The sequence below is a fragment of the Mus caroli genome, unplaced genomic scaffold (genome assembly GCF_978045245.1).
Source record: "Mus caroli unplaced genomic scaffold, Mus_caroli_1 scaffold_15, whole genome shotgun sequence".
NCBI classification, from domain to species: domain Eukaryota; kingdom Metazoa; phylum Chordata; class Mammalia; order Rodentia; family Muridae; genus Mus; species Mus caroli.
The window spans coordinates 67,676,077-67,702,569 of NW_028227270.1; the positions used below are offsets into that span (position 1 = coordinate 67,676,077).

Sequence of the window (26,493 nt, forward strand, 5' to 3'; positions counted from 1 at the left end):
TAAACCCCACCAGAGTGGGGCCGTCTGTTCCAATGCTCCCGTGCAACTTCAGGGAGTAGAAAAGTGTTTGATACCCGGGAAGCACTGGATACATTTTTGGAGGAGGTTGGGGAGGAAGAATGAGAGGGGAAACCAAGAGCAAATGGACAGGGCAGGGAGGGAAAGGGAAGCAAATAGGGCAGGGGAGGAGGAGGGAGACTGAAAGACAGGAGGGGAAGGGAGGGAAGGAGGGAGGGAAGGAGGGAGGAAAGAAGAGGTTACAGAGGAAGACACTGTAAACAAGATCTAAACAATTTCTCATCCATATGTCATTGCTGATAGACTGGGATCTGTTTCAGTAATTTCCAACCCCAATCAGCCTGTATAAAAGCACACACAATCCAGTTATTGTAATTATAAGCTATGTGCCTAAATTGGGCATCTAGTGCTATACTGACTTATTCCCCAGCTATAAGACCCTTTCTTACTTGCAGTTCCTCCTAACCATGAGGTTCTGCTCCATCATGGCTTTCTCCTCCCCCTCTTCTTCCATCCTCCCTCTCTTTCCTTCTCCTCCTCTCCCTACCTGCCTCTCTCTCAAAAACCTCCCATCCCACTTTTCCCCTCCACTGCCCAATCCCAGGCTCTGGCCTTTATTGACCAGTTAAAGTGGAGAGCAGAATCACCTGAGAGCACCTGAGTGATCACATGATCGACTGACTGCAACCTCTCTTGGGAAAACAAAATTAACATAATTCAAACAACATCAGGATAGCTCACAACAGGGGTCTCTTACTATGGCCACATCATCTCTGTACCTTCTGAAATCATACAGCCATCATGGCCAATTAATATTCAAATGAACATGTATATTATATTTGTATATTGCCTTGGTCTTCAAGAAGAAAGTCAGTTTTCCCAAAAGAAAGTCTCTTGGCTACGGGGTGGGTGTAGCAACTCCAACATATTACTTGAACCCAGTCAGAAAAAAAAACAAAACCCTTAATCATCACACCCACCAGCAGTGATAGGGATACTGGGGAAAAAGGCAGTACAGAAAAAGCGATGGATGCCTACTCATGTCAAAGAGGTCCTTCCGTGGGCTGCTCTCGGTGCTGCTGGTTGCTGCTGGCCACACCTGTGGTGGGACTGGCTGGGTGTTGACATAGGTTGGTGTTTCTCCTACAGGAACCATGTGAGTTTTCCCTTCTGGTGTGCTATAGATGTCCAAGGAGCCTGAAGCAAGAGAGTGAGTCCTGTTATCTCAGGATGGTAGCACTCTTCCTGTCTGTGCCTGGAAGAGCCAGAAGCTGACACAGTAGCACCTCAAGCCTGCTGCTAAGACTATTTCTCATGGTAAATTCTCTTCTAAACCTGTCATCACTGTGGCCCTGTTATAACAATTCCCAATCTTTCATGGAAAGTAAGAAAGAAAAGAAAGAAAGGAAGGAAGGAAGAAAGGAAGGAGGGAGGAGAGAGAGAGACAGAGAAAGAGAGAGGGAGGGAGGGAGAGAGAGGGAGAGAGAAGAAAGGAAGAAAGATGGGAGGGAGAGGGAGATAGATTGAGTGATTGATTGATTGATTGATTGATTGATTGATTTAAAGAAATAAAGAATCCTCCAGCCAGCATCATGATAGGCACTGGTGGTTAAAGGCCTTGTCATACAGTGTTTCAGGACCCTGGGAGTTGAGCATTGAGACACTATTTCAGTGTGACCTCCCAGCTGGCCAAAGGGATGCTGAGACTGGCCTGGGGGGTGGGATCTCTGCTGTTTTGTCACTCAGAGATAATGTTGAAAGTGTTTCCCAAGAGTAAGCACTTGCTTGGATAGTTCTTCCTGTGTGTGGCCATCTCTGCTTCACATGGACAACAGACCCCTTCTTCATATGCCTTTAGGAAGGATGGCTACCAGCCAATAGATGAATAAATTCATGTTTGTTCTGTGGAAGAACATATCTACTAGTTTCAAATAAGATCTTGAAGCCAGGTGAGGTGACTCATGCCCATCATCCCAGCTCTCCAAAGGCTACAGCAGGCGGATCAAGTAAGTTCAAGGCCAGTCTGAACTACACAGCAAAGCCTCATATCATAAAACACTAAAACAAAATTAAAAACTAAAAGAAAATAGAAGACATACTGAGTTGTGGGCTCTTGGGTTCCTGTAGAATGTTCAGTTTCCTGATGTCCCCATGAACTCTCTCTCGCTCCTACCTTATGGGAGGTAGAAGCGCCCCCCCCCAGGCCAGCGCATCCACCTTCTCAGAGCAGGTGTGGTGCCACCCCCTTCACTTTGCCTCTTACCTTGCCTGGTGGGTGCTCGCTGCCAGTCTTCACCAAATGCATCTCCTAAGTGTCTTCCCTGGTAATAAGTTTGCTCTTTTCCTGCAAACTAGAGACACATACCAATATTCAGAAAGAAAGAATTGTCTTCTCAGACCCCATCTTTGTGAGCAACAGTGTCATGGGTAGGGATTTATAGGCCGATACATCCTCTCTGATATCCACCTTACCATCCCTGCCTTACAGTGACATTACCTTCAACAGATACCCTTGCATGGTTGTGAAATAAATTGACTACCTCACACATGCTACAACGCTCTTTGTTCATTCTTGTGACCCTCATAACTCCTCCCAAGGGCAACCATAGAGAGAGATCTTGTGCCAACAGCCATCCTCTCTCAAAGAAGCACACTCCCTGAGAACCCAGGAGCTGCAGTGTCAGAGCTTTGATGTCAATGCTGCTCTGACACTTTTTTTTTAATTTTTATTTTTTTCATTTTTTTTAATTTTTAATATTTTTATTACATATTTTCCTCAATTACATTTCCAATGCTATCCCAAAAGTCCCCCATAGCACCCCCCACTTCCCTACCCACCCATTCCCATTCTTTTGGCCCTGGCATTCCCCTATATTGGGGCATATAAAGTTTGCAAGTCCAATGGGCCTCTCTTTCCATTGATGGCCGACTAGGCCATCTTTCGATACATATGCCGCTAGAGACAAGAGCTCCGGGGTTCTGGTTAGTACATCATGTTGTTCCAACAATAGGGTTGCAGATCCCTTTAGCTCCTTGGGTACTTTCTCTAGCTTCTCCATTGGGAGCCCTGTGATACATCCAATAGCTGACTGTGAACATCCACTCCTGTGTTTGCTAGGCCCCGGCATCGTCTCACAAGAGACAGCTATATTTGGGTCCTTTCAGCAAGATCTTGCTAGTGTATGCAATGGTGTCAGCGTTTAGAAGCTGATTATGGGATGGATCCCTGGATACAGCAGTCTCTAAATGGTCCATCCTTTCATCACAGCTACGAACTTTGTCTCTGTAACTCCTTCCCTGGGTGTTTTGTTCCCAATTCTAAGAAGGTGCACAGTGTCCACACTTTGGTCTTCATTCTTCTTGAGTTTCATGCGTTTATCAAATTGTATCTTATATCTTGGGTATCCTAAGTTTTGGGCTAATATCCACTTATCAGTGAATACATATTGTGTGAGTTCTTTTGTGATTGTGTTACTTCACTCAAGATGATGCCCTCCAGGTCCATCCATTTGGCTAGGAATTTCATAAATTCATTCTTTTTAATAGCTGAGTAGTACTCCATTGTGTAAATGTACCATAATTTCTGTATCCATTCCTCTGTTGAGGGACATCTGGGTTCTTTCCAGCTTCTGGCTATTATAAATAGGGTTGCTATGAACATAGTGGAGCATGTGTCCTTTTTACCGGTTGGGACATCTTCTGGATATATGCCCAGGAGAGGTATTGCTGGATCCTCCGGTAGTACTATGTCCAATTTTCTGAGGAACCACCAGACTGATTTCCAGAGTGGTTGTACAAGCTTGCAATCCCACCAACAATGGAGAAGTGTTCCTCTTTCTCCACATCCTCGCCAGCATCTGCTGTCACCTGAATTTTTGATCTTAGCCATTCTGACTGGTGTGAGGTGGAATCTCAGGGTTGTTTTGATTTGCATTTCCCTGATGATTAAGGATGTTGAACATTTTTTCAGGTGCTTCTCTGCCATTCGGTATTCCTCAGGTGAGAATTCTTTGTTCAGTTCTGAGCCCCATTTTTTAATGGGGTTATTTGACTTTCTGGAGTCCACCTTCTTGAGTTCTTTATATATATTGGATATTAGTCCCTTATCTGATTTAGGATAGGTGAAGATCCTTTCCCAATCTGTTGGTGGTTTTTTTGTCTTATTGATGGTGTCTTTAGCCTTGCAGAAGCTTTGTAGTTTCATGAGGTCCCACTTGTCAATTCTCGATCTTACAGCACAAGCCATTACTGTTCTATTCAGGAATTTTTCCCCTGTGCCCATATCTTCAAGGCTTTTCCCCACTTTCTCCTCTATAAGTTTCAGTGTCTCTGGTTTTATGTGAAGTTCCTTGATCCACTTAGACTTGACCTTAGTACAAGGAGATAGGAATGGATCGATTCGCATTCTTCTACATGTTAACAACCAGTTGTGCCAGCACCATTTGTTGAAAATGCTGTCTTTCTTCCACTGGATGTTTTTAGCTCCCTTGTCGAAGATCAAGTGACCGTAGGTGTGTGGGTTCATTTCTGGGTCTTCAATTCTATTCCATTGGTCTATTTGTCTGTCACTATACCAGTACCATGCAGTTTTTATCACAATTGCTCTGTAGTAGAGCTTTAGGTCCGGCATGGTGATTCCACCAGAGGTTCTTTTATCCTTGAGAAGAGTTTTTGCTATCCTAGGTTTTTTGTTATTCCAGATGAATTTGCAGATTGCACTTTCTAATTCATTGAAGAATTGATTTGGAATTTTGATGGGGATTGCATTGAATCTGTAGATTGCTTTTGGCAAGATAGCCATTTTTACAATGTTGATCCTGCCAATCCATGAGCATGGGAGATCTTTCCATCTTCTGAGATCTTCTATAATTTCTTTCTTCAGAGACTTGAAGTTTTTATTATACAGATCTTTCACTTCCTTAGTTAGAGTCACGCCAAGATATTTTATATTATTTGTGACTATTGAGAAGGGTGTTGTTTCCCTAATTTCTTTCTCAGCCTGTTTATTCTTTGTGTAGAGAAAGGCCATTGATTTGTTTGGTTAATTTTATATCCAGCTACTTCACCGAAGCTGTTTATCAGGCTTAGGAGTTCTCTGGTGGAATTTTTAGGGTCACTTATATATACTATCATATCATCTGCAAAGAGTGATATTTTGACTTCATCTTTTCCAATTTGTATCCCTTTGATCTCCTTTTGTTGTCGAATTGCTCTGGCTAGGACTTCCAGTACAATGTTGAATAGGTATGGAGAAAGTGGACAGCCTTGTCTAGTCCCTGATTTTAGAGGGATTGCTTCAAGCTTCTCACCATTTACTTTGATGTTGGCTACTGGTTTGCTGTAGATTGCTTTTATCATGTTTAGGTATGGGCCTTGAATTCCTGATCTTTCCAAGACTTTTATCATGAATGGGTGTTGGATCTTGTCAAATGCTTTTTCCGCATCTAACGAGATGACCATGTGGTTTTTGTCTATTTTTTTCATTTTTTATTAGATATTTTCTTTATTTACATTTCAAATGTTATCCCCTTTCCTAGTTTCCCCTCCGAAAAATCCCCTATCCTCTCCCCCCTCCCCCTGTTTCCCAACCCACCCTCTCCCTCTTCCTAAACCTGGCATTCCCCTATACTGGGGCATAGAACCTTCATAGGACCAAGGGCCTCTCCTACCATTGATTACCGACTAGGCCATCCTCTGCTACATATGCAGCTAGAGTCCCTCCATGTGTTTCCTTTGATTGGTGGTTTAGTCCCAGGGAGCTCTGGGGTTACTGGTTAGTTCATATTGTTGTTCCTCCTATGGGGCTGCAAACCCCCTCAGCTCCTTGGGTACTTTGTCTAGCTCCTTCATTGAGGACCCTGTGCTCTGTCCAATGGATGGCTGTGAGCATCTACTTCTGTATTAGTCAGGCACTGGCAGACCCTCTCAGGAGGCAGCTATATCAGGCTCCTGTCAGCAAGCTCTTGTTAGCATCTGCAGTAGTGTCTGGGTTTGGTGGTTGTTTATGAGATGGATCCCCAGGTGGGGAAGTCTCAGGATGGTTGTTCCTTCAGGCTCTGCTCCAAATTTTGTCTCTGTAACTCCTTCCATGGGTATTTTGTTGCCCCTTCTAAGAAGGATCAAAGTATCCACACTTTGGTCTTCCTTCTTCTTGAGGTTCATGTATCTTGGGTATTTTGACACTTTCATTGGCAGAAATAACCTTGAAAATATCCAGAGTTGGAGGCCTAGCTCAGCTCACCAGGCACAAGACTCTGGGTTCCATCCCCAGTGCCACAAAAGAAAGAAAAAAAATCTTTGAAGCTTCTATGAAGGATGGAGACGTAATTGTTTTAGAAAGCAATTTTGAGTTAAAAGTTGTTTGAGTTGGAGGGTCTGATGGTTTGTTTTAATTGACAGCTTGACCCAACCTAGAAGAGATGACTCTGGGAAGAAAGTCTTAATGGGAGATTTGTCTACATTCTGTTGGTCTGTGGAAATATCAGTGGGGGATCCTGCCTTTTAAGTAAGTTGATATGGAAAGACCTGGCCCACTGTACCTGCACTGATCCCTGAGCAGGTGGAGCTGAACTGAATAAAAGCGGGGAGCCCAGAGAATCATGGGAGCCAAGCACAAAGGATCATGGGAGCCGAGCACAGAGGAGCATGGGAGCGTTCACACACCACACCTCTGCTCTTGACTGTGGTTGTGATGTGACTTGTTGCTTCACACTCCTGCCCTGTAACTTCCCCACAGTGATGGACTGTAACCTGGTACAGCACACTACCATAAGCACCCCATACCCTCAGTTGGTTAGTGTGACAGTATTTATCACATTTATCACAGAAACTAGATGAGAGTGAGAGATAAACAAGATAAAAAAATGAATAAAATTGTTTTACTTTCAGGGGATGGGTCGACTCTTTTCAGGGAAGCCACAGTGTCGTGGGCCTTTTAAAAGCCCCAAATTCTGCCATCCCCTCATTAAGAGCTCAGCATACTGGGATTGGTGCTAAGATTTACAGTGTCTATTAATGCCCCAGAGAAGACGCTGTGACATCACCCTGTGAAATTGGTGGAAGAGAGTCTTCTTCAAGTGATAGTGTCCAAAGCCATGTGGGTTATCAGCCAGAAATAACACTGAAGAGGGTGAATGCAAAGGGGGGCCAACCTCCTCCCAGGAAGAGAACCCCCAACTTACCTGAGCTGCCTCAGGAGCGTGGGGTCTGCCTTTCAATCGAGCATCCAGAAACCCCCCTGGGGGAGGCATCTTGGTGGGAATGCTGTTGTAGTATGGGTGATCAGGGCCATCTCCCTCTTCTTCAGTCCACGGCTCATCCAGACTCTGCATTCTGTTAAAAGATTTTTCAGGGACCTTCACCCAAAATTGATCACTGGAGCAGACCCAGTGAATCTAACATCAGTGCCACCTATAGAGACAAATCACTGGATGTGGCTTAAGTGTGGCCTCCAGCACACATGGTTCAGGTGTTGGAGGCTTGGTCCCCAAAATGGTAGTGTTAAAAGGTGGTGGGACTTTTAAGACGCGGAGTCTCTCAGTCACAAATGAGACATCTACACAGATCCATACACGGAGATAACCAAAAACAGACACAGATTGTTTAATTCAGATATGCTTGGTACGTTCTAGCTCTTAAGCCTGTCAGAGACCTGCTGGGTTTGGCATTTCATATGTTTAAACTTTACTATGACAGACAGAGACTCTCAAATCCTAACAGCGACCCCAAACAAGGTCTCCAAGAAGATACAGTCATGACAACAAAGGACTGTACCTGGATGGTGGTATAAACAACACTAGGCATAGCTGCCCCATTGCCTCGCCAATGGCTAGGGCCTGAACTGTGGACAAAGAGAGGACACCCAGGGAGTTAATTGTCCCATGTGGTCTGAGACAAGGCAAGGTCAACCTATCCCATGTCCCTCCTCCACAGAAAAAGCCTCTCATCTTCTGGGTCTGATGGCCAAAGACTGCCTCTGCCCATAGTGCTGTGGAGGCCACAGGAGCCTGGGACAACTGTCTAGGTAGTGGACTATGGACTAGTCTCTGTCATTCTAACTAATATATAGGCCATTTAGATTATAATTTATCCTTCTCGTGTCCCTGAGCACAATGAAGGCTAAGCTAACTCTCTGAGAGCTAGAGAACAACAGACAACTAGCTTCTTACCCCAAGATAATCCACTACCATATTAATCAAAAGGGCAAACAGGTTTGCCTCGCTCGCAGGCTTCGTGTTTAAAGATAAACAGGTTTTCAGGTGTAACTTTTTACTCTTCCTTCATTTAAAGGAATTGACTTTACAGTGACTGCTCCCAATGGTCAACCACCTGTGTCTCATTCATGATAAATAATTCGATAGGAAAAAGGTGTCAGGTTTATGTAAGGTCTAAGGATACAGAAGCTTACGTTATGAGGGTCGGAGAAAGTATTTTAGGGTCTAAGAAGGTGTCTTGAGGTAGGCGAATGCAGGTGAAAACTTAAATGGTGATAAAAAGTGATTTAAGGCACGTAAAAGGAATGAAACATGCTTCAGTGGGACCAGAGAGATGGCTCAGGGGTTAAGAGCACAGACTGTTCTTCCAGAGGTCCTAAGTTCAATTCCCAGCAACCACATGGTGGGTCACAACCATCTGTAATGGGATCCAATGCCCTCTTCTGGTGTGTCTGAAGTCAGCTACAGTGTACTCACATACATTAAATAGATAAATAAATCTATCTTTAAAAAAAGAAAGAGAGAAAGAAAGAAAGAAAGAAAGAAAGAAAGAAAGGAAAACTCCTTCAGATTTCTCGCCCTCTCTATGGTATGGCTGTCTTAGTACATTGAAAGTTCAGAGTTCTAACGTTAATCAATGGAATTCTGATAAACTATTAATCCAACTCTGACAACACCTTCCACTATACAATCCACTATCATAGTTGCAAGTTCACGATTTTAAGTTTCCTTTGGTTGTCTTTTAAGCATAGACTTAAAACTGTTTCTCATGGTGCTAAATCTATACACAACTAGTCTTCTGGAGAGAGGGAAGACGCCCCGCTTTCATGGTTTCTAGTCATACTGCAAACCAAGATCAGATGAGCGTTTGCCCTTTCTGCTCCACAGAAGGTTCCTCTCTTCCCTGGCCTCACCTTAAAGCATGTTCAAGCTTTTAACAAAAACAGCTGTTTCCCAAGCCTCACTGTGACACAGAGGTATGAGTCTGCTGCCTTTTTACAATGTGGGTTTCACTATAGATTACAATAATAATGCTAACATGTCTAAAACGTATCTCTTTTTGTAAACTTAGAAAGATTCTCATAAGGTTCAGAGAATTCACTTGGATCCACATCTCACAGGTCAAATGAACTCCAGGTAAGTACCCTGCCAATCAACAGCCTACGTTTCCCACCTGTTGCTTATTCCAGGGGGTGGGACTCCTCCTCCGTCCCCCCAACTACCATGGGCCTAAAAGTTTTAAATGATATACCTTATAAATGATATACCTTATATATATACACACACACATACACTCATATACCGTATATCATATACCATGTATTCATATATCATATATACATATATATGTTCCAGTATCCTGCTAAGTCCAGGTATTTCCTTGAGATCTGCATCCAGGAAGGCTCTCCCTTCCTAGTCCCTCACTTTTAATTAAACCAAAGGGGAGGAATGTTAGCTTAAAGGTGATTCCACTAGGCTCCTCCCAGAAACCTAGCAACAGCTTATATCATCACCTATCACTTCTGCTAGGACTCCCTCCCCCCTTCCCCTCCCTCTCCCCCTCCCTCTTCCTCCCCTCCTCTTCCCTTCCTCTCCTTCTCTCTCCCTCCTTCTCTCTCTCCCTCTCCCCCCCACCTTTCTGTGCTTTTCTGTGCCTTTTCCCCTTCTCTGTCCTCATGGCTCTGCTCTTGTCTCCCTGTCCCCTAGTCTGCCTCTACCCTCTCCCAGGTCCTCACTGCTCTTCCCTCCCCCAGTGAGCCCCCTTTACACCAGATCTGTTGCATGGCATAAGTACTCAGGGCCACACTTGGAATGGGCCCTGTGCCCCTCACTGCATTATCCTCCATAACACTTGTGCCATGATGAAATGCATCCAAGGGACCCACAGTGCGGCTGAGCTTATGCCAGCATCATGTACTTGGCCTCTGAAGGAAGGAGTTTCATAAACATTTTTTTTTCATAAAGCCAGTCTGGCCCAGATATATGGAAATATTCTATATTTCTATGTATCTGTATCCATATCCATGTCTGTATAGTGAAACAGAGTTTTGTGTGCCCCGGGCTTTTCTTGAGTGTCCTATGTAGCCATGGGTGACCTTGAACTTTGAGTCCTTTGGTTTCCAATGTCCAAGAGCCTGAATTACAAGCATAGGAAACCACGCCCAGTTTATATGGTGCTGGGGCTGGAACCCAGAGCCTTTTAGGCGAGCACTTACTAACAGAATTGAATCCCAAGCTCTTGCTTTAATACTGAGAAATGGGTGAATACTATACCTGTTACTAAGAAAGAAATTAGTCACTGCCCCCCGCCCCACCATTTCTCTCCCGAGAATGTCTGTAAACAAGGTGAGTGTTTTGTCTTATAAATAAATCTGTCTTATTCCCGAGATCTACTCGTCAGAATATGCCACCCATATCAGAAATAACCCCTTTTAATTGAAAAATAAATAATTTATACCTACAGAGCACCAGAGCCTAAATGGGCATGTATGCATTTCAGCAAGTCATGAAACATAAGTTAAATGAAATCATGCAAAAATGAAGATTCACCTAAAAAAAATGGCAAAATATGGTCCTCTGAAATCAATTTCCATATAATTAATGATAAACTGCCCAGAGATTTTGGTTGGTCTAACTCAACGTTTTCAGAACTCTGGAATTAACAGAAGCTTGCAGCAGTCCAGGGTTTTGTTTTGTTTTTTAATGTGCTTACTACAGGAGCACGAGGACATAAGTCTGGATCCTGAGCAAGCGTGTAAAAAGCCAAGTGTCACTGCGTGTACCCGGAGCGCCGACACCTGAGGTAGTGGGTGAAAGACAGGAGGATGCTGGAGCTTTCCTGCCACCTGCCTAGCTGAAAAACAGAGAGAGGCTCTGCGACATCAGGGGGCTAAAGTAGAGAGTGAGAGAAGAGGACACCTGAACTATTCCCATGGTCGTAAGTGCATACACACACACACACACACACACACACACAAACACACACACACACACACAGAGAGAGAGAGAGAGAGAGAGAGAGAGAGAGAGAGAGAAACAGGGAGACAGAGAGAGACAAAGAGAGAGACTAGGAGACAGAGACAGAGACAGAGAAATGATTCGTGTTAACTGTCAACTTGATCGCCTCAGCCAGTCGGTCCCTTGAGAATTTGCATGGAGCATTAATCTCAATTGCAGTTTAAGGTCTGAATACCTGCCCACTGTGGGTAGAACCATTCATTCCCTGGGCAGAGTGGTCTTAGACTGCGTAAGATGGAGAACGCAAGCTAAGCCCTAGCATGTGTAGTGTGTTCTTACTGCAGAAGTATGTGACCTGCTGCCTCAGCCCCTGCCTTGGTGAGCTGTCCCTTGAGCTGTGAACCACAATACACCTTTATTCCTTATGTTGGTTTTGTTAGGGTATTTCATTACAGCAACAGAAAAGAAATCAAGAAACACATATGACACACACACACAATTTAAAACTAAGCATTTTAAAACAATGATATAAGCTGTAAGATCAGTATTGTTGTGGCACCTTAAATAGCCCTACTTGCATCCCTGTGGTAGCCTTGTAAGCTAACAGTCATCCATCAATGCCAACCAGTGTAGCCACAGATGGGACAGGGCAGTTCTGAGCCTCTTTCAACAGCCAGTCCCAAAAATTCATCATCATTTTCCCTGTCTGAGTGATCCTTTGAGAACCCAATTCCCCAAGCTGCCTTTTAAAAAATTTTACTTTTAATTATCACGTAGTAATTTTGCACATTTATTATGGGGCGCTGTGTGCTAACTTGATACATTTCTACAGCACACAGTGACCAAATTAGAGTAATTAGCATTCCCATCTCCTTAAGCACTTATCATCTGCTTGTGTTTGCCAAAGCTGTCTTTATTTAACCTGATGCAGAGCCTGCCCGGGGGCATCTGTCAGAAACATTCAGAGGCAAGTGTTTATCATGGGGCCCGCTTGAGGCTGGGAATAACATTTGGGTCAAACAATTTTTATTAGTGGAAGAAAGTGACAAAGAATGTAGAGTGAATGGAATTAGAGGGGGCGGGGAGTCTCACACAAATAACCACAACTAATGACTATCACAAACCCTAAAGCGAAAAGCAGAGACATTAATAAACTCCAGCACGTTTATCTAGATGCTACATTCATTTGCAGGATTCAGCATTTGTTCATACCCACAGTGTGTAACGTGGATCTGAATTCTCACTTCTGGCCTAACATTAAACATCTCACAAGTAGAAAGTGAAAGCTGAAACAATAATCAATTTACATATAAATACATTTAACACACAAACACATGTGTACATGTGTACATATACACACATATGCATATACATACAAATGTATACATACAACACACACCAACATACATACAAACGTGCACACTCATAAATACAAATACATATGCACAATACCATATCTACATGTGTATATGTGTACATACATATACATGTTCATATGTACATGCACACACATGTAGCCCTTTAGTAAAGACTCTAAGGCATCTAAGGAAACCTCTTCAGTCATTAGTGAGGGATGTAGCAGTGTCATCAGCGGACATACTGACATGTGTAGGTTGTAGAGTTGATAGAATTATTTCAGTAAAGTCACTAAAACAACTGCAAACATTAACAATATACATCCCAGAAAGAGAAGAAATATGAGTTTCAGTCTTGCCACTTTCTATTATTTACATTTTTGATGTCAGAAAAAAAAAACCCACCCTGTAAGCTGTATAAAGAAATAAGGAAGGATAGCGCCTAGACAGGAAAAATAAGTCAATGGGAACTGTGACCAAGAAATCTCAGACCTAAGGAAAAATAAACAAAGACTCTAAAAATGTTCAGCCAACCAAAATAAAGTATATGCAAGACACTAAATATGAAAATGCATCTCAGGAAATGTGGCTTGCTAGTATGTATCAAGAAATTTTTAAAAAGTAAATTCTAGAATTGAAAATTCTACTATCGCTGCATACATGAGAAGAAAACTTTAACAATTCACTTAAGCAAGTAGCAGGCTTGAGAGATAGAAGAAGGACAAGATTTAAATAGTTCAATTCAGCTGAACCAGTTTGAATGGAGCCTGGGAGACCTGTAGGACCACTGAGAATGCCAGCTTGTGCCAGCACGAGAAGATCTAGGATCACCAAAGAAGCACTCTGGGCACAACCACGAGGAGTTCTCTAGATTAGGTTAGCCTCGGGCCATGCCTGTGAGGAATTATCATGCTCTGGTTAATTGAGATGGAAAACTCACCCTAATAATGGGTGGCCCCATTCTGTGGGCTTAGATCTCTGGACAGCACAAAACTAGGGAGAAGTCAGCTGAGCGTTCATTGTTCCCTGCTTCCCCCCTATAGACGCAATGTGACTAGCACCTCACATTCCCTCAGCCTTGACTTCCTTGTCATGATGAAAGGACTTCCAAAATGTGACCCAAAATAGATCCCTCTTGCCTTAGGGTGATTTTTCCCCCCAACGTATCTGGGATGGCTAATCTTGGTTGTCAGCTTGACTACATCTGGAATTAACTAAAACCCAAATGACTGGGCACAACTGTGAGGGATTTTTTTTTCTTAATTAAATCTTTTAAATCGAGAAGACCCACTTCTAATCCTAATCTCTGAGATGGGAAAAAATCTATCTTTCATCTTGGCCATACCTTCTGCTGGCCGTCTATAGAAAGGACATAGAAGAAGACTGGCTTGCTCTTTGCCTGTTTGCTTTCACTCTCATTAGCAAGCCCATCTTTCACTGGCATTAGAGTCTACTTCTTTGGGGTTCTGGCATAGACTAAAGACCAGCTGAGACATCCAGCATCAAAGACTGAACAACTACTGGATTCTTGGACCTTCTGTTGGTATAAATCACTCATTGTATAAGTTTTATTTCTCTAGAGAACCCTGACTAATATTGTTTCTGAATATGGGGGGGGGGAGAAAGCAACAAGACAATTTCCCAAATGGGAAACAGCAGGGCCATTAGCTTAATAATTCTACTCTAATGCAAACACACAGGAATATTGAAAGATGGCTATCCCAAAGATTGACTACAACTTCATAGTAGCTCTGTTCGTATGAGCCAAAAGAAGGAAACAGTTCAAATGCTCACAAAGGGTGTATTTCAGTTAACAAGTTCACTATCCGGCTGGAGAGATGGCTCAGCAGTTAAGAGTATTGACTGTTCTGAAGGTCCTGAGTTCAAATCCCAGCAACCATATGGTGGCTCACAACCTTCTGTAATAAGATCTTACTCCCTCTTCTGGAGTGTCTGAAGACAGCTATAGTGTATTTATATATAATAAATAAATCTTTTAAAATAAACAAATTTACTGTCTATCATGGAAGGAAATCAAAGAGGAATTTGAAGAAAAACCATGGTGGAATGATTCTTAATGGCTCATATTTAGCTAGACTTCTTGTATAGCCCAGGACCACCTGCCCAGGGAATGGTGCTGCCCACAGTGGGCTGGCCCACTGCATCAATAAGCACGGCACTCCCTGACAGGCAGATCCATAGCCAATCTGATCTATGTAATCCCTCAAATGAGACTCCTTCTGCCAGGTGACTCTAGGCTATGTCTGTTGACATTTATGGCTAACCAGGACAGTGCGATTCCAAAACACAAATGATTCATTCAGTGTGACAAAAAAATATTACAGTGACTTTTTGGTAACCTTGATACTGTCTCTATAGCTTCAAGAAAATGTTTCCTGCCTATCCCAAGCCATATGTGAGCTTCCATCTGTCAGCTTCCTGTGTTTCTACTGAGCACCAGCCAGGTGTCTGTGAGCCTGGGAAACACAGTGAAGATCTGGGTCTGCCCAGAGTGTGGTGCTGAGAGCTGGCTTTAGAGGAAAGTTTACAGACCCTAGATATGTCCCGGAGAAAGACAGGCCCTGCTACTCACCGGTCCTGGAGAGCAGGAACCTTGGAAGGGCACTGCAAATACTGTTTGAACCGGAGTTCAAAGGCTTGTCCGATGGAGCCAATGACATCTTGGGCTAGCCCGTCACAGCATTCCAGAATGTGGCAAGCTTGGAGAAAAGAGGACATGAGCTCGTTAGAGATGATGCCAGGGCTCTCTGGACCCCTTGACACAAAGCCCCATCTCAGGTGCAGGAAAAAAAAGAGCCACCTGCCTCCTGCCTGGTATGGATCCTGTTATGTCTCTACCAACCCGAAGTCTTATCTCTGGGACATCCCATAGGGATGATGATGGACACATGAATTTCTTAGAGGGCTTTTCTGTTAAAGTAAAGCTTTTATTTTTACTATTTAAAACTTATTTGTTTTCATTTTGTGCACATGAGTGCTTCACCATTATGTATGTCTGTGCTTCCCGTGCACAAACTTCCTGAAGAGGCTAGAAAGAGGGCAGAAGATTCCCTCGGAACTGGAGTTACAGGCATTTGTGAGACATTCTATGGGGGTTAGAAACCCAACCTGGGTCCTTTGCAAGAGCAACATGTAGTTTTAACCACTGAGTCACCTCTTCAGCCCCTAGATGGCTCTGACACTCCCAGAATCTATCACCCAGTGGTTCTGACCTCCCTAGAGAAGCAAGCAGTGTTTTAAAAGAAACCTTAATGCACTCTGGATCTTGGACACAGTGTGTGTTCCTAAAGCCCAGGAACCTTAGCCATAGATTTAAACTGGTTCCCACGAGATGAATATTGATCTATTCAATGGATTTAGAGAAAGTTGTCCTTGACTTAGTGATAGCGAAACATTGACAAGGAAGTCTGACTGGAAACACTAAGCCATACAACGTAGGGACGCAGAGGAGATGGCTCCATTTTAACAAAAACACCCCAACAAAAGTGAGAGGAGAAAGGGTTCCTGGGGCTACAGTTCCAGGTTACAGTCTATCATGGTGGGGAGTCAAGGTAGCAGAAGCTTGAAGTTTGAAGGTGAATTACTCTGACTTGATCACTGTACACTGTATACACTGAAACCTCACTCTGCACCTCATAAATGAATACAAGTAGGTGTCAATTAAGATCAAACAGGAACAGAGGGCTAGGTGCTTGCCATGAGGACCTGAGTTCAGAAACCACATTTAAAGCTGTGTGCAGCCATGCATATCTGGAAGTCCAGTGCTGGTGAGGCAAGACATGTAGAAAAAAATCTCTTGTGTACTGTATGGCTACACCACCTGTCAATTTTTAAAAAGTCTATGGCCTAGAGGAAAGGGTAGTAGAATAGAAGGCGAGACACCCAGTAGGCAGAAAGGATTCTGGGATAGAGCAATGTGGGGAGAGTTGCGTGCGGCCATGGAGGAGGATAGATGTATGGGAGCTGAGTGGACATAACCAGCCTCGTGGCAGAACTTAGATTAGATTAAACTTAGATTTAGAACTTAGATTTAGATTTAAACTTAGATTTTAGAACTTAGATTAGAATAAATGGGATATTAACTTAGGATGTAATCGGGGAACCAACCAAAGCTTATGACCAAGGTGTTTGCAAATATATTTTGAATCTCAGAGTTGTTATTTCTGGGATCAATGGTGTGGGAAGGAAAACACAACACAGCAGAGACAGGGGATGAACCCTGAGCGCTGGCTATCTAATTTAGTCAAATAAATGAGCTTGTGGTTCAGGGGGAGATCCTGTCTCAAAAATAAACGAGGAACAGATGACAGAGAAAGATACCCAAACACTATGTCTAGACACACACACACACACACTGGGGGAGAAATAAGATTTTAAAATGAGAGAAAATCATGCACTAGACACTATTCTGCAAGGCAAGACTGTCTAGATTTCCCCAACAGCACTGTCTGTCCATCTTAGAGGAAGGCTTGGTGAAAGGACCAAGCACAGATGGAGAAAAACCTGGCCCCTTGACTCTGAAAGGTGAAGATGGGACAGAGATGGCTGGATTGCAAAACACCAAAGAAGCTAGGTCATTATACCATCCAAAGTGAAGTACTTGGAGACCAGACACTTTGGGGGCATACACTCCACCCAAGCACTCAGTCTTGCTATATGTCAGAGTCACACAAAGTACCTATGGGTGTGCTCGGGGTGGGGGGGAGTGTGTTCATCTTCATGTGTGCATGTGTATGTGGAGACCACAGGACAACCTCAGGTGCCATTCATTCCTTAGTGGACACTCACATTGTTTGATAAGAGAGGGTCTCTCATTGGCCTGAAACTTACCAACTAGGCTGGCCGGCCACCAAGTGGTCCTCCTGTCTCCACCTTTCAGGCTGGTTTCGGGAAATGGTCTCAACTTCTTACACCTGTGCAGCAAGCACTTGGCCAACTGAGCTCTTTCCCCAGACCCCCAAGCACTGTCTAAACACTTTGCTGTCTGGATCCCACTCTCTCAGACCTGAGCGCTGAGATTTTTCTTATAAGGACCGTATGTCACTCTCAAGTGTAGCTCACTTTGAGGACCACGGACCTACTAAAGAAGTCTGAAAAAAATAGAATTGCCTAAATCTCTTGCAAAAACTTTGTAGCAAATCAAAAACAAAGAACAAACTCTAGCTGCTTCTAATTCAGATAGAGTTCTGTGGGGACAGTGCCTGATACCTTCACTCCTCCATGCCCACCCTGACTGGGGGGGGGAGGTGCTAAAAAGTTAAAGAGGCTGGCTTATACTGTGGGTTAAATTATATCCTCTGAAAGAAAAAAGGTGTGCCAAAAATCCTAACCCCAGAGGCTGTCCTTACTTGGAAACTGTGCAATTTCAGATGTAACTAGTTAAAACAAGGTAACAGTGGGATAAAAGGAGCCCTGAGCCACCATGAAGTCTCATCTCCGTAGACATCCTTCAGTATTCACAGAAACAGAGAGTCTGTAAGGATGGATTTCAGTGGCATGCCTGCAAGCCAAGGGACCGTGGAGATCACCAGTAACTACTAGAAGCCAGAAGCAGGCAGGAGGGATTTCTCCTCTAGAACCTAGAGGGAGTCCACATGGCCCTGCTTATACTATGATCTGGGTATCCATTCTCCATAATTGTGAGGCAACACGTCCTTGTTGATTTAAACACCTTCATTTCTGTTTGCTACCTTGGACACTGACATGCAGCCTCTGAGCCTGCAGCAGTGACTTTTGCTCAAGTGCTCCGAGCAGCAGTCCTGACTGTCCCAGGTATAACCCTGCTCGCCTCGGATCAACACTGGCTGTGTGCAGCCACCAGAGAAGACAGGCAGGTATTCATGCTAACAAAGCATCCCAGGGCCACAACAGCCCCTTCTCTTCTCTCCCCAGACCTGTCTTATTTTTTTTTAAAGAAAAGTCAGAGTGGCTGCTTAATTGGTAAAGCACTTGCCTTAAAAGCACAAGGGCCTGAGTTTGATTCCTCAGACTAAGGCTTTAAACAAAACAAAACAAAACAAAACAAAAAAACCAAAAACAAAATAAAAAACCAGGTGTCATGGGGCAAGCTTGCAATCTCAGCCCTGGGGAGGGAGAAGGTGGCTAACCCATGGCCCCATTGGCCAACTAGCCTAGCCTACTTGGAGAATTCCGGACCAGTGAGACTCTGCCTCAAAAAATAAGGTAGAAACTATCTAAGGAATGAAATCCAATGTGGTCCTCTGGTCTCTACATACACATTCACACATGTGCACCTGTGCACACGCACACACACACACACACACATACACACACTCATACATGTGCATCTGTATATACACACACACAATCACACTACTGTCTAATTGTCCCAGCTCTGTTCAGGAAAACCAGGTACAGTTCTAGACTAGGAACCTGTGCTATGTTATCTACAAGAACCCTCTTCTCTTCCTGTCACCCTAAGGAAGACTCTTGATGAAGCTTCAGCTTACATGGGGAAGAACAGGAAGAAGAAAGCCAGACCCTCCAGACTCCCTGTAACATCTTGTCTCTTCAACTCCAAAACATCGACGATGGGATGTCAGTTCTGTGCTCTTGCACCCAGAGCTGGCTGGCAGTGCAAACGTTTACAGCCAACTCAGAAGCAGTTTGCAAGGACATAGTCGGCATATTTACTGTCTACTCCCTTGCTCTGCAAGAGCCTCTGGTCACAGGTTACACAGTTACTGTCTATCATTGTGATAAAACACCTGACGAGAACAACTCAAGGCAGGCAGGACTTATTTGGGCCCACAGTTTGGGGGTACAGTCCATCACAATGGGGAAGCCATGGTGTCCTGAGCCTGAGGCAGCTGTAACATTGCATAGACAGCCAGGACACAGAGATTGGTGACAGCTGGCACTTAGCCAGCTTTCTCCTTTTTATTTACTTCAGGACTCCAGCCCATGAAGGATGCCACTCCTAGTTAGGCTGGGCCTTCCCACTTCAATTGATCCAATCTAGAATCTCCCTCACCTCACAAACAGAACAGAGGTCCATCTACTAGGTGGTTCTAGTGTTGTCAATCTGACAATATTAGCCATTACATGAGGTTTCGTTTGCTGAAGCCCCTGAAACACAGGGAGAGCTCCCATCCTATCCTATGTTAATATGCCCTTATAGGCTGTCTTGAACATATATCCAAGATACAGGTTTGGGAGGAGGGTGGCAAAGCAGTCAGGAGCACACACGGGCAGTTGTCATGTTTCCCAGGCATAACCGAGGCTGCCATTAGAGCACAGGGTGAGAGAGGCACCATGTGAGCCAGGTAAATCAAAGCATAGCCATCCTGACACAGGTGTGCATGCAGCGCTCAGCATCCAGTAGGTGCTCTCTCAGCCAGGTGATAAGCTACTCTTGAAGGCCTCAATTAGCCTGAATCGTGGCACGTGGCACGTGCTCATTTGCTAAAGGAGCTGAGGTAATTAGGAACATCTGGTTCGCAGTATTAAGCCTGGCTTCCCACGAGTGAGTGATTAAATGGGTCGGGCATTGCTCACCTCTGCGATTGACAGGGTCCTTAGCGACATAGGCAACATAGTCCGTTGTGTCCTGTGGAAGGAAAAAAAAAGAGCCTTTTGGATCACTTATCACAGCAAAAGGTAGGGCCAGAGGGATGCAGAGCCCTGCATGCTGAGAATCCATTCATCCATCACACAGCCCAGAATCAGTTGGAAGGGAAGATCATGGACCAGCACTTTCCGAGTGTGGGAGGGCCCTGAGCCTCCTCAGCACTGGGGAGAAGGAAGGGAAGGAGAGAGAGAGGGAAGGGTCAAATACTGCTTACAAAATTGGTCCAAAATAGACATGGTTTGAATCAAGTCCTCACATTTGGATGTGGTTCGAAATCCTCAGAGATCTGAGTGCAGATCTCTGGGCATAGTTTGAGGAACCACGACCAGCTGTTACACAGCTCCCCTTGGGGCGCACACTCAGCGCAGCCAGGGCAACAAGCACCTGACCTCCCCGTGTTAGCTCTCCTCAAAGACTTTCAGAACTGGTGCTCAAGTCCCATTGGTTCATCTGACTTAGGTAGTTTGGATTTGAGACCTAGCCACAAGGATTTTTTTTAATTTATTTATTATTATATGTAAGTACACTGTAATTGTCTTCAGACACACCAGAAGAGGGCATCAGATCTCATTATGGATGGTTGTGAGCTACCATGTGGTTGCTGGGATTTGAACTCGGGACCTTCAGAAGAGCAGTCAGTGCTCTTAACCGCTGAGCCATCTCGCCAGCCCCCACAAGGACCTTTTTAAAGCTCAATGTGCACCAAAGTCATGAAGCACCGCCATCAGGGATGTGTATATGAGCCGTCCTCCGATTTGAGTTCCTGTGAGAATCCCCTGAAGGTTTAAGACAGATAGTTGGGCTGTACCCCAGTTTCCCATTGGAGTTCCAAATGGGGTTGCTGAGAAATTCCAGTAGCTGTGGGGTTGGAGACATACTTTAAGAACTAATTGTTGGGAAAAAATACTAGGGTAGGTGTTTAAAGACAGGATATTCATCATAGGTGAGATACAGAAATAACCTACTTGTCCTTCAGCAGAGGAGGGAACAGAAAAAGTGTGATGTAGCTACACAGTGGAGTACTATACAGCTCTAAAGAATGAAGTTATTTCATTTCCGGGAAAACGGATGAAATCGGGAGTCAGTCTATTAAGTGAAGTGAGTAAGAGTCAGAAGGAAAGATAGGGAAGTAGAAACAGGCTGCCAGGAAAAGGAGGGTTGGGAGGAGAGCAAACCTGTGGGTATGATCAAAGTATGTCATATATACACATGAAACTCACATGTCATGCACACACATGAAATAGTCACAATAAAGCTCATTACATTAAACAATAGTGAGTGCCAATTTAAAACATTGTAACTGTCAAACAAACAAACAACAAAACACCACTGGTTTCCTGTAGAAGTCTCACCCCTTGGTGTGAAATGAGTTTAGCCTTCTGAGGCCCTGATGATCAGCAGAGGCAGCCTGCATACACTCACTTCTGAGCAAGTAGCCAGGGACCTGGCCATTTTCTTAATCCTTTTAAAAGTAGTATTATTTTTAGTATTTTTAAATGTGTGTGTGTGTGTGTTGGGCAGGGGAAAGGGGATATGTACACGTGAATGCTTGTGCCTATGGAGGACAGAGATGCTGGGTCCCTGGAACTGGAGTTATAGGCTGTTATGAGCCACCCTATGTGTGTACTAGGAACCAAACTTGGGTCCTATGAGAAAGCAGTAAGTGCCCTTAACCACTGAGCCATCTCTCAAGTCCTGTTTTCCTAATTCTTAAAGCCAGAGAGACTTCTCTGCAACGTTGATATTTTTTGAACGTTCAGAACAACAAACCAAAAAAGCCTTAAGGTTTCTGGGGTGGCTTGGTCCTCAAGAGCTGTTCAGGTTGAGGTGTTGTACGGTCACAGTGCGATTACAACCAAGCACAAGGCTCTGCGCTCCACTCCCGGTTCCTCCCTCTGCCAACCAAACAGAAGCTCTTCTCTGTCCACTTCTGTTGCTGTGCCCAACACCCTGACTTAAAAGCAACTTAGGGAAGAAAGGGTTTCTACAGCTCACATGTTCAGGTTACAGCTTCTTAACGTGAGGAAGTCAAGGCTGGACCTTAAAGCTTCGCGTTCATAGTCAACAGCACAGAGGAAATTCAGTGTGTAGTTCCTTGCATGCTTCCTTCTGCTCTGTGATGGTCAGGAACCCTGCCTGAGGACTGCTGCCCACCACGGCAGTCTGACTCTTCCTACCCCACAGCTGAAGCTCGCTTCCCAAGTGATTGTAAGTGGGGTCAAATTGACGGCTAAAACCCCACCAGCACACACGTGCACCACCCCGCAGAGGGCAACTTGAAAGGTCAGCCTGTTTTTTAGTTACTTTCCAAATCTTATGCTCCGAAGGACTTCAAGTTCATCTACTGCCCCTAATGTCAGACTCGAAGTGGTTTGTGCTGGCTCGCCAGTACTGTTTCATCCGGGAGAAAATATCCTCTCCCCTCCAAACAGAGATCCAGAAGACCCTGCCAGGAGTGTGGAGGGGGAGGGATGGGTGGGCGTGGCACTCTCCAAGCCTTCAGAAAAATGGAGGCAGGAAGACTTGGCAGTGAAGGAAACAAAAGAAGCCTTGTCTCTGCAGCTCCTCTGAGTAGAGTACATTTCTTGGTCTTTCATATTTCACAAACTAGAGAAAGGACAGGAAGACGGTAAAAATGGCCTCTGTTCATGTCCATGGAGGGGCATCTTCTGAGGATTTAAAACTCTTGGCAAAAATATGTATTATAGTTTACGATTCTTTGCTCTCTTCCTGGCTCATGGGATGTGAGAGTCACAACTATCCAAGGACCCTCATGAACATCTTAGCCAGCAGACCAGAGTCCTGGAGCACACCCTGGGGTGTGCCTCGCGCCCTGTGTTTACCTTTCTGTGGTCTTTTAAAACAAGCTGAGAACCCAGGATCATCTATCCTTGAGTTAGCTTTGGGTGCAGTTACAGGGTCAGGATTAAGATTCGCAGCCAGCTTTCCCACGTGGTAGGATCTGGGATTTTTTTTCAAGAAGCAGAGAGCCGATGCTTTGGCCCTAATTGACCCAAATTGCTGTCACTTTTGTGCCTAAGGATGCTGTGGGCACTGGAGGCTGTATCTGAATAAGGGAAATTAGCAGAAGAATTGAATCACCTGGGTACCATGGTAGCAGAGCTACCATCCAGAAAGAAAAGGCTTGATGCCCTGGCAGGCAGCTCCTCGGAGAAGCATGGCAGGCAGGAGGGGTGCATGTAGTTACAACCAACTGTTTCTGTGGTACAATAACGGAACGGTGCACTATCAGCTTTCCGGTCTTCATTTGTATCTTCCAAATTTGATGGGGGTGCGGCTAGAGTTCAAGGAAAACATACTAACAGGAGGAGTCTTGTTGTTTGATTTTTGTACATAGCCAGAGCGCAAAATTAACTCCAGTCAGCTCTAGGGATTCATACAAGGAAGTCTTTTATTTTTAAGGGGGATGGTCACCTTCTCTAGTCTAAAGCACTACACTATGTCTGGAGAAGAAAGCTATAATATCCTTCTCTCAGATGGTCCATTGCCAAGCTAGGACATAGCTGTTCTGTCGCTGATCTTGATCCTTATCTGGCATTGTTCCCTAGTGTCTCAAGACTCAGAACAGTGTTCTTGGCCCCACAGTTCTACAGTGGGCACCCTAAATTCCAGAGAAGAGGCTGTGAGGATCTTCTTCTGTGGTGATTGCATCCCTGTGCTTAGTCCCCAAGACCTCTGAGACAGGTTGTGACATCCTCTTGGGGATCTTATGTATGCATGCAGGGAATAGGGTGCAGCAGTCTAAGGTGTCATTCTTCAGGCCTTTCAGACAAGGTCCGTTTGTTGCTGAAATCAGGAGTTCACCACTTAAGCCGGCTGGGATGCCCAGTCTCTGCCTCCCTGGTGCCTGGTTAGAAGTGAACTTCTTTTTGCTTGGGTCCTGGAGATGGAACCCACATCCTCCTGCTTACGTGGGAAGGGTTTCACTGAGCCGCCTTCCCAAGCCCTCCTGGTGATCTCTCAACACTAGACATTGGGGTCTGCTATCATCACCGCCTGTTTCTTTTTGGAGAAAGAAGGATTAGCAGTATTTTCAAGTCTCACTCAACTGTCATTTGTTATCTGTTTCCTCCTGGGTGGACCAATGAGGCACAAAGCAAAGCTGTCCACCTAGAAAGACAGTAAGGAGCCCAGCACAGTTTTGCTTTGTCTTTTAAGACAAGGCCTCATTCTCTAGCCCTGGCTAGTCTGAAGTGCACAATATTCCTGCCTCAACCCCTCTAGGCTGGGCTTACATATCTCATTACACCTGAACCACAACCATTTTTCGGTGAGGAAAAAAAATCTCAGAAAATGTACGCTACTATAGATCACTTCAAATGTCACCAGATGTTGTCAGTCCTTTTATTTTTTTTTTTAAATACAAGTCTCACTATGTAGATGAGGCTAGCCACTGGCCTGAATTTCAAAGCAGTCCTGTGCTCCTGATGCTGAGATTAAAGGCATGCCTGACCACACACAGCTAGACATTCATTATTCTCCTTTTTGTTTCTAGAAGAAATCATGGGGGGGGGGATGAAAAGGTTTTGAAAAATAAAGCTTTTTAACAAAAGATGATGCATTTGGTCTCCCAAGTTCTCAGAATGTGTACCTCTGCTCCTACCACTGCTAAGCATTGCTTTCACAAAATTTCCAGGAAGGGGAGCTGTTTATGCAAATGAGAACTAATACTGCAAACCTCTATGAGCCAGAGATGAAGGGATGCGGGTGAAGGTCTTGGTCTGGGTGTGGGACTCAGGCTAAGGGAGCATAGGTCACAAGCACACAGGGCTCTGCTGTGCTTGGGGTCTAAACGGTTCCTCCAGAGCTGCTCCTGTGAGGCAGGCATGCTTCCAGCTGGTGGAGCCCATCCCTGGCAAGCAATTGGATCATGAGGGCTCTGATCTAAACCATGGACCGATCCCTGGGTAAACTGACGGTGTGCTGGTTAATTTTAACCGTCAAACTTGATACAACCTAGAGCCACCCGAGTAGAGAGTCTCAATTAAGAAAGCATCTAGACCAGGTTGGCCTATGGGAATGTCTGTGTGGGGTTGTCTTGATTGCTGATTAGTACAGGTGGTGTCAGCTCCTTCGCTTTGGCTGCTAAAGTGTACAGCAGCCTTTCATTGGTGGTACGATTCCCGGGTTTTGGAAGCTAGACTGTGTACGAATAGAGAGGGCTTTTTAATTTTTTCCTTCCTAACTGCTGAAAACTTTACCCAGAACCAAAAGTTAATCTGAGAGCATTAAAAAAAAAAGAGAGAGAGAGAGCCTGAGGCAGAGGAAGGCGGATTTCTGAGTTCAAGGCTAGCCTGGTCTACAAAGTGAGTTCCAGGACAGCCAGGGCTACACAGAGAAACCCTGTCTCGAAAAACCAAAAAAAAAAAAAAAAAAAAAGAGCCTTTCTCCTACCACTGCTGGAAAGAGCCAGGCCTATGTCCTTCCTCCTCTTTGTTTCTTGCTCTCCTTTGTATTATCTGTCTGCCTTTGAGGTGGTTTGAGGGATGTAGCACAGAGACAACCAAGGAAGGCAGGCATGGCAGGATGGGTCAGGCATACTGGAGCTATTGCTACCTCTCAAGGAGGCCACACTTCCAGATCTCCTGACCCACCTTGTGACTGAAAACAGTAGACCGTGCTCACAGGTTACCCTGCTCCTACCACCAAATAACAACTAAAGTGACAGCCAAGGGATAGCTTGATGGTGGAGTGACAGCTAAGCACTGCTGACCTCAACTCAGGCTCTAATACAGAAAAAGGAAAGGGAGGGGGAAGGAAGTGGGAGGGGGGGGTCTTCTAGAACCGAGAGGGATAAGCAGCTGGGGTCACAGCTTCAGAATTTATGACTACTCGCAAAGTTTTACTGATGAATATTTTGTCTTACAAAACATCGTTTTCTTCAAAAGAATTTCCCCAGATAGGTATAAAACTTGTTTTTCTGGGGGCAGCACAATTGTTCCCAAGCATGTATCATAACGGAGTTCTACCCAGAAGTTTTACTGATGCTAAAACAGCTGGACTGGTATTAGGATAGTTCACTGGGGTTTCATTAAAATAAGCATTAAACACTTTTGTGTCACGGCGTGAAGGGCACATCTCTGGAAGAGAGGTTTCTTCTTAGAAAGTCCCAGCAAGAGCAAGAGAAACAAACCAAAGGCCACTTACCGGGTCTCCCCCTGAGGCGAAAGAGATAGACCGCATGTGATGGTTCGCTATGATCTGTCAGGAGAAAAAAAGGGAGACTCGCTGTTAGCGCCTTGCCACATCCTGCAGGGCCTGCTGGTATTGGCGAGCAACACGGGTAACAAGATTTCCTGAAAACTGCCCCCAAAGG

General features: G+C 44.6%; 1 protein-coding gene across 3 annotated transcripts in view; it reads right to left on the bottom strand.

Annotated features, from left to right (window-relative positions):
* Shc3 (SHC adaptor protein 3) overlaps positions 1 to 26,493 on the bottom strand; it is a 161,782-nt gene that overhangs the window by 20,482 nt on the left and 114,807 nt on the right. For all 3 annotated transcript variants that reach the window (XM_029468657.2, XM_021180505.3, XM_085831079.1), the window contains 6 exons: positions 26,325 to 26,378; positions 20,084 to 20,135; positions 15,138 to 15,264; positions 7,200 to 7,350; positions 2,282 to 2,369; positions 1,057 to 1,215 (listed from right to left, as the gene is read on the bottom strand). In XM_029468657.2, coding sequence (XP_029324517.1) covers positions 1,057 to 1,215; positions 2,282 to 2,369; positions 7,200 to 7,350; positions 15,138 to 15,264; positions 20,084 to 20,135; positions 26,325 to 26,378 — 631 coding nt within the window. The remainder of the gene's footprint in view (positions 1 to 1,056; positions 1,216 to 2,281; positions 2,370 to 7,199; positions 7,351 to 15,137; positions 15,265 to 20,083; positions 20,136 to 26,324; positions 26,379 to 26,493) is intronic.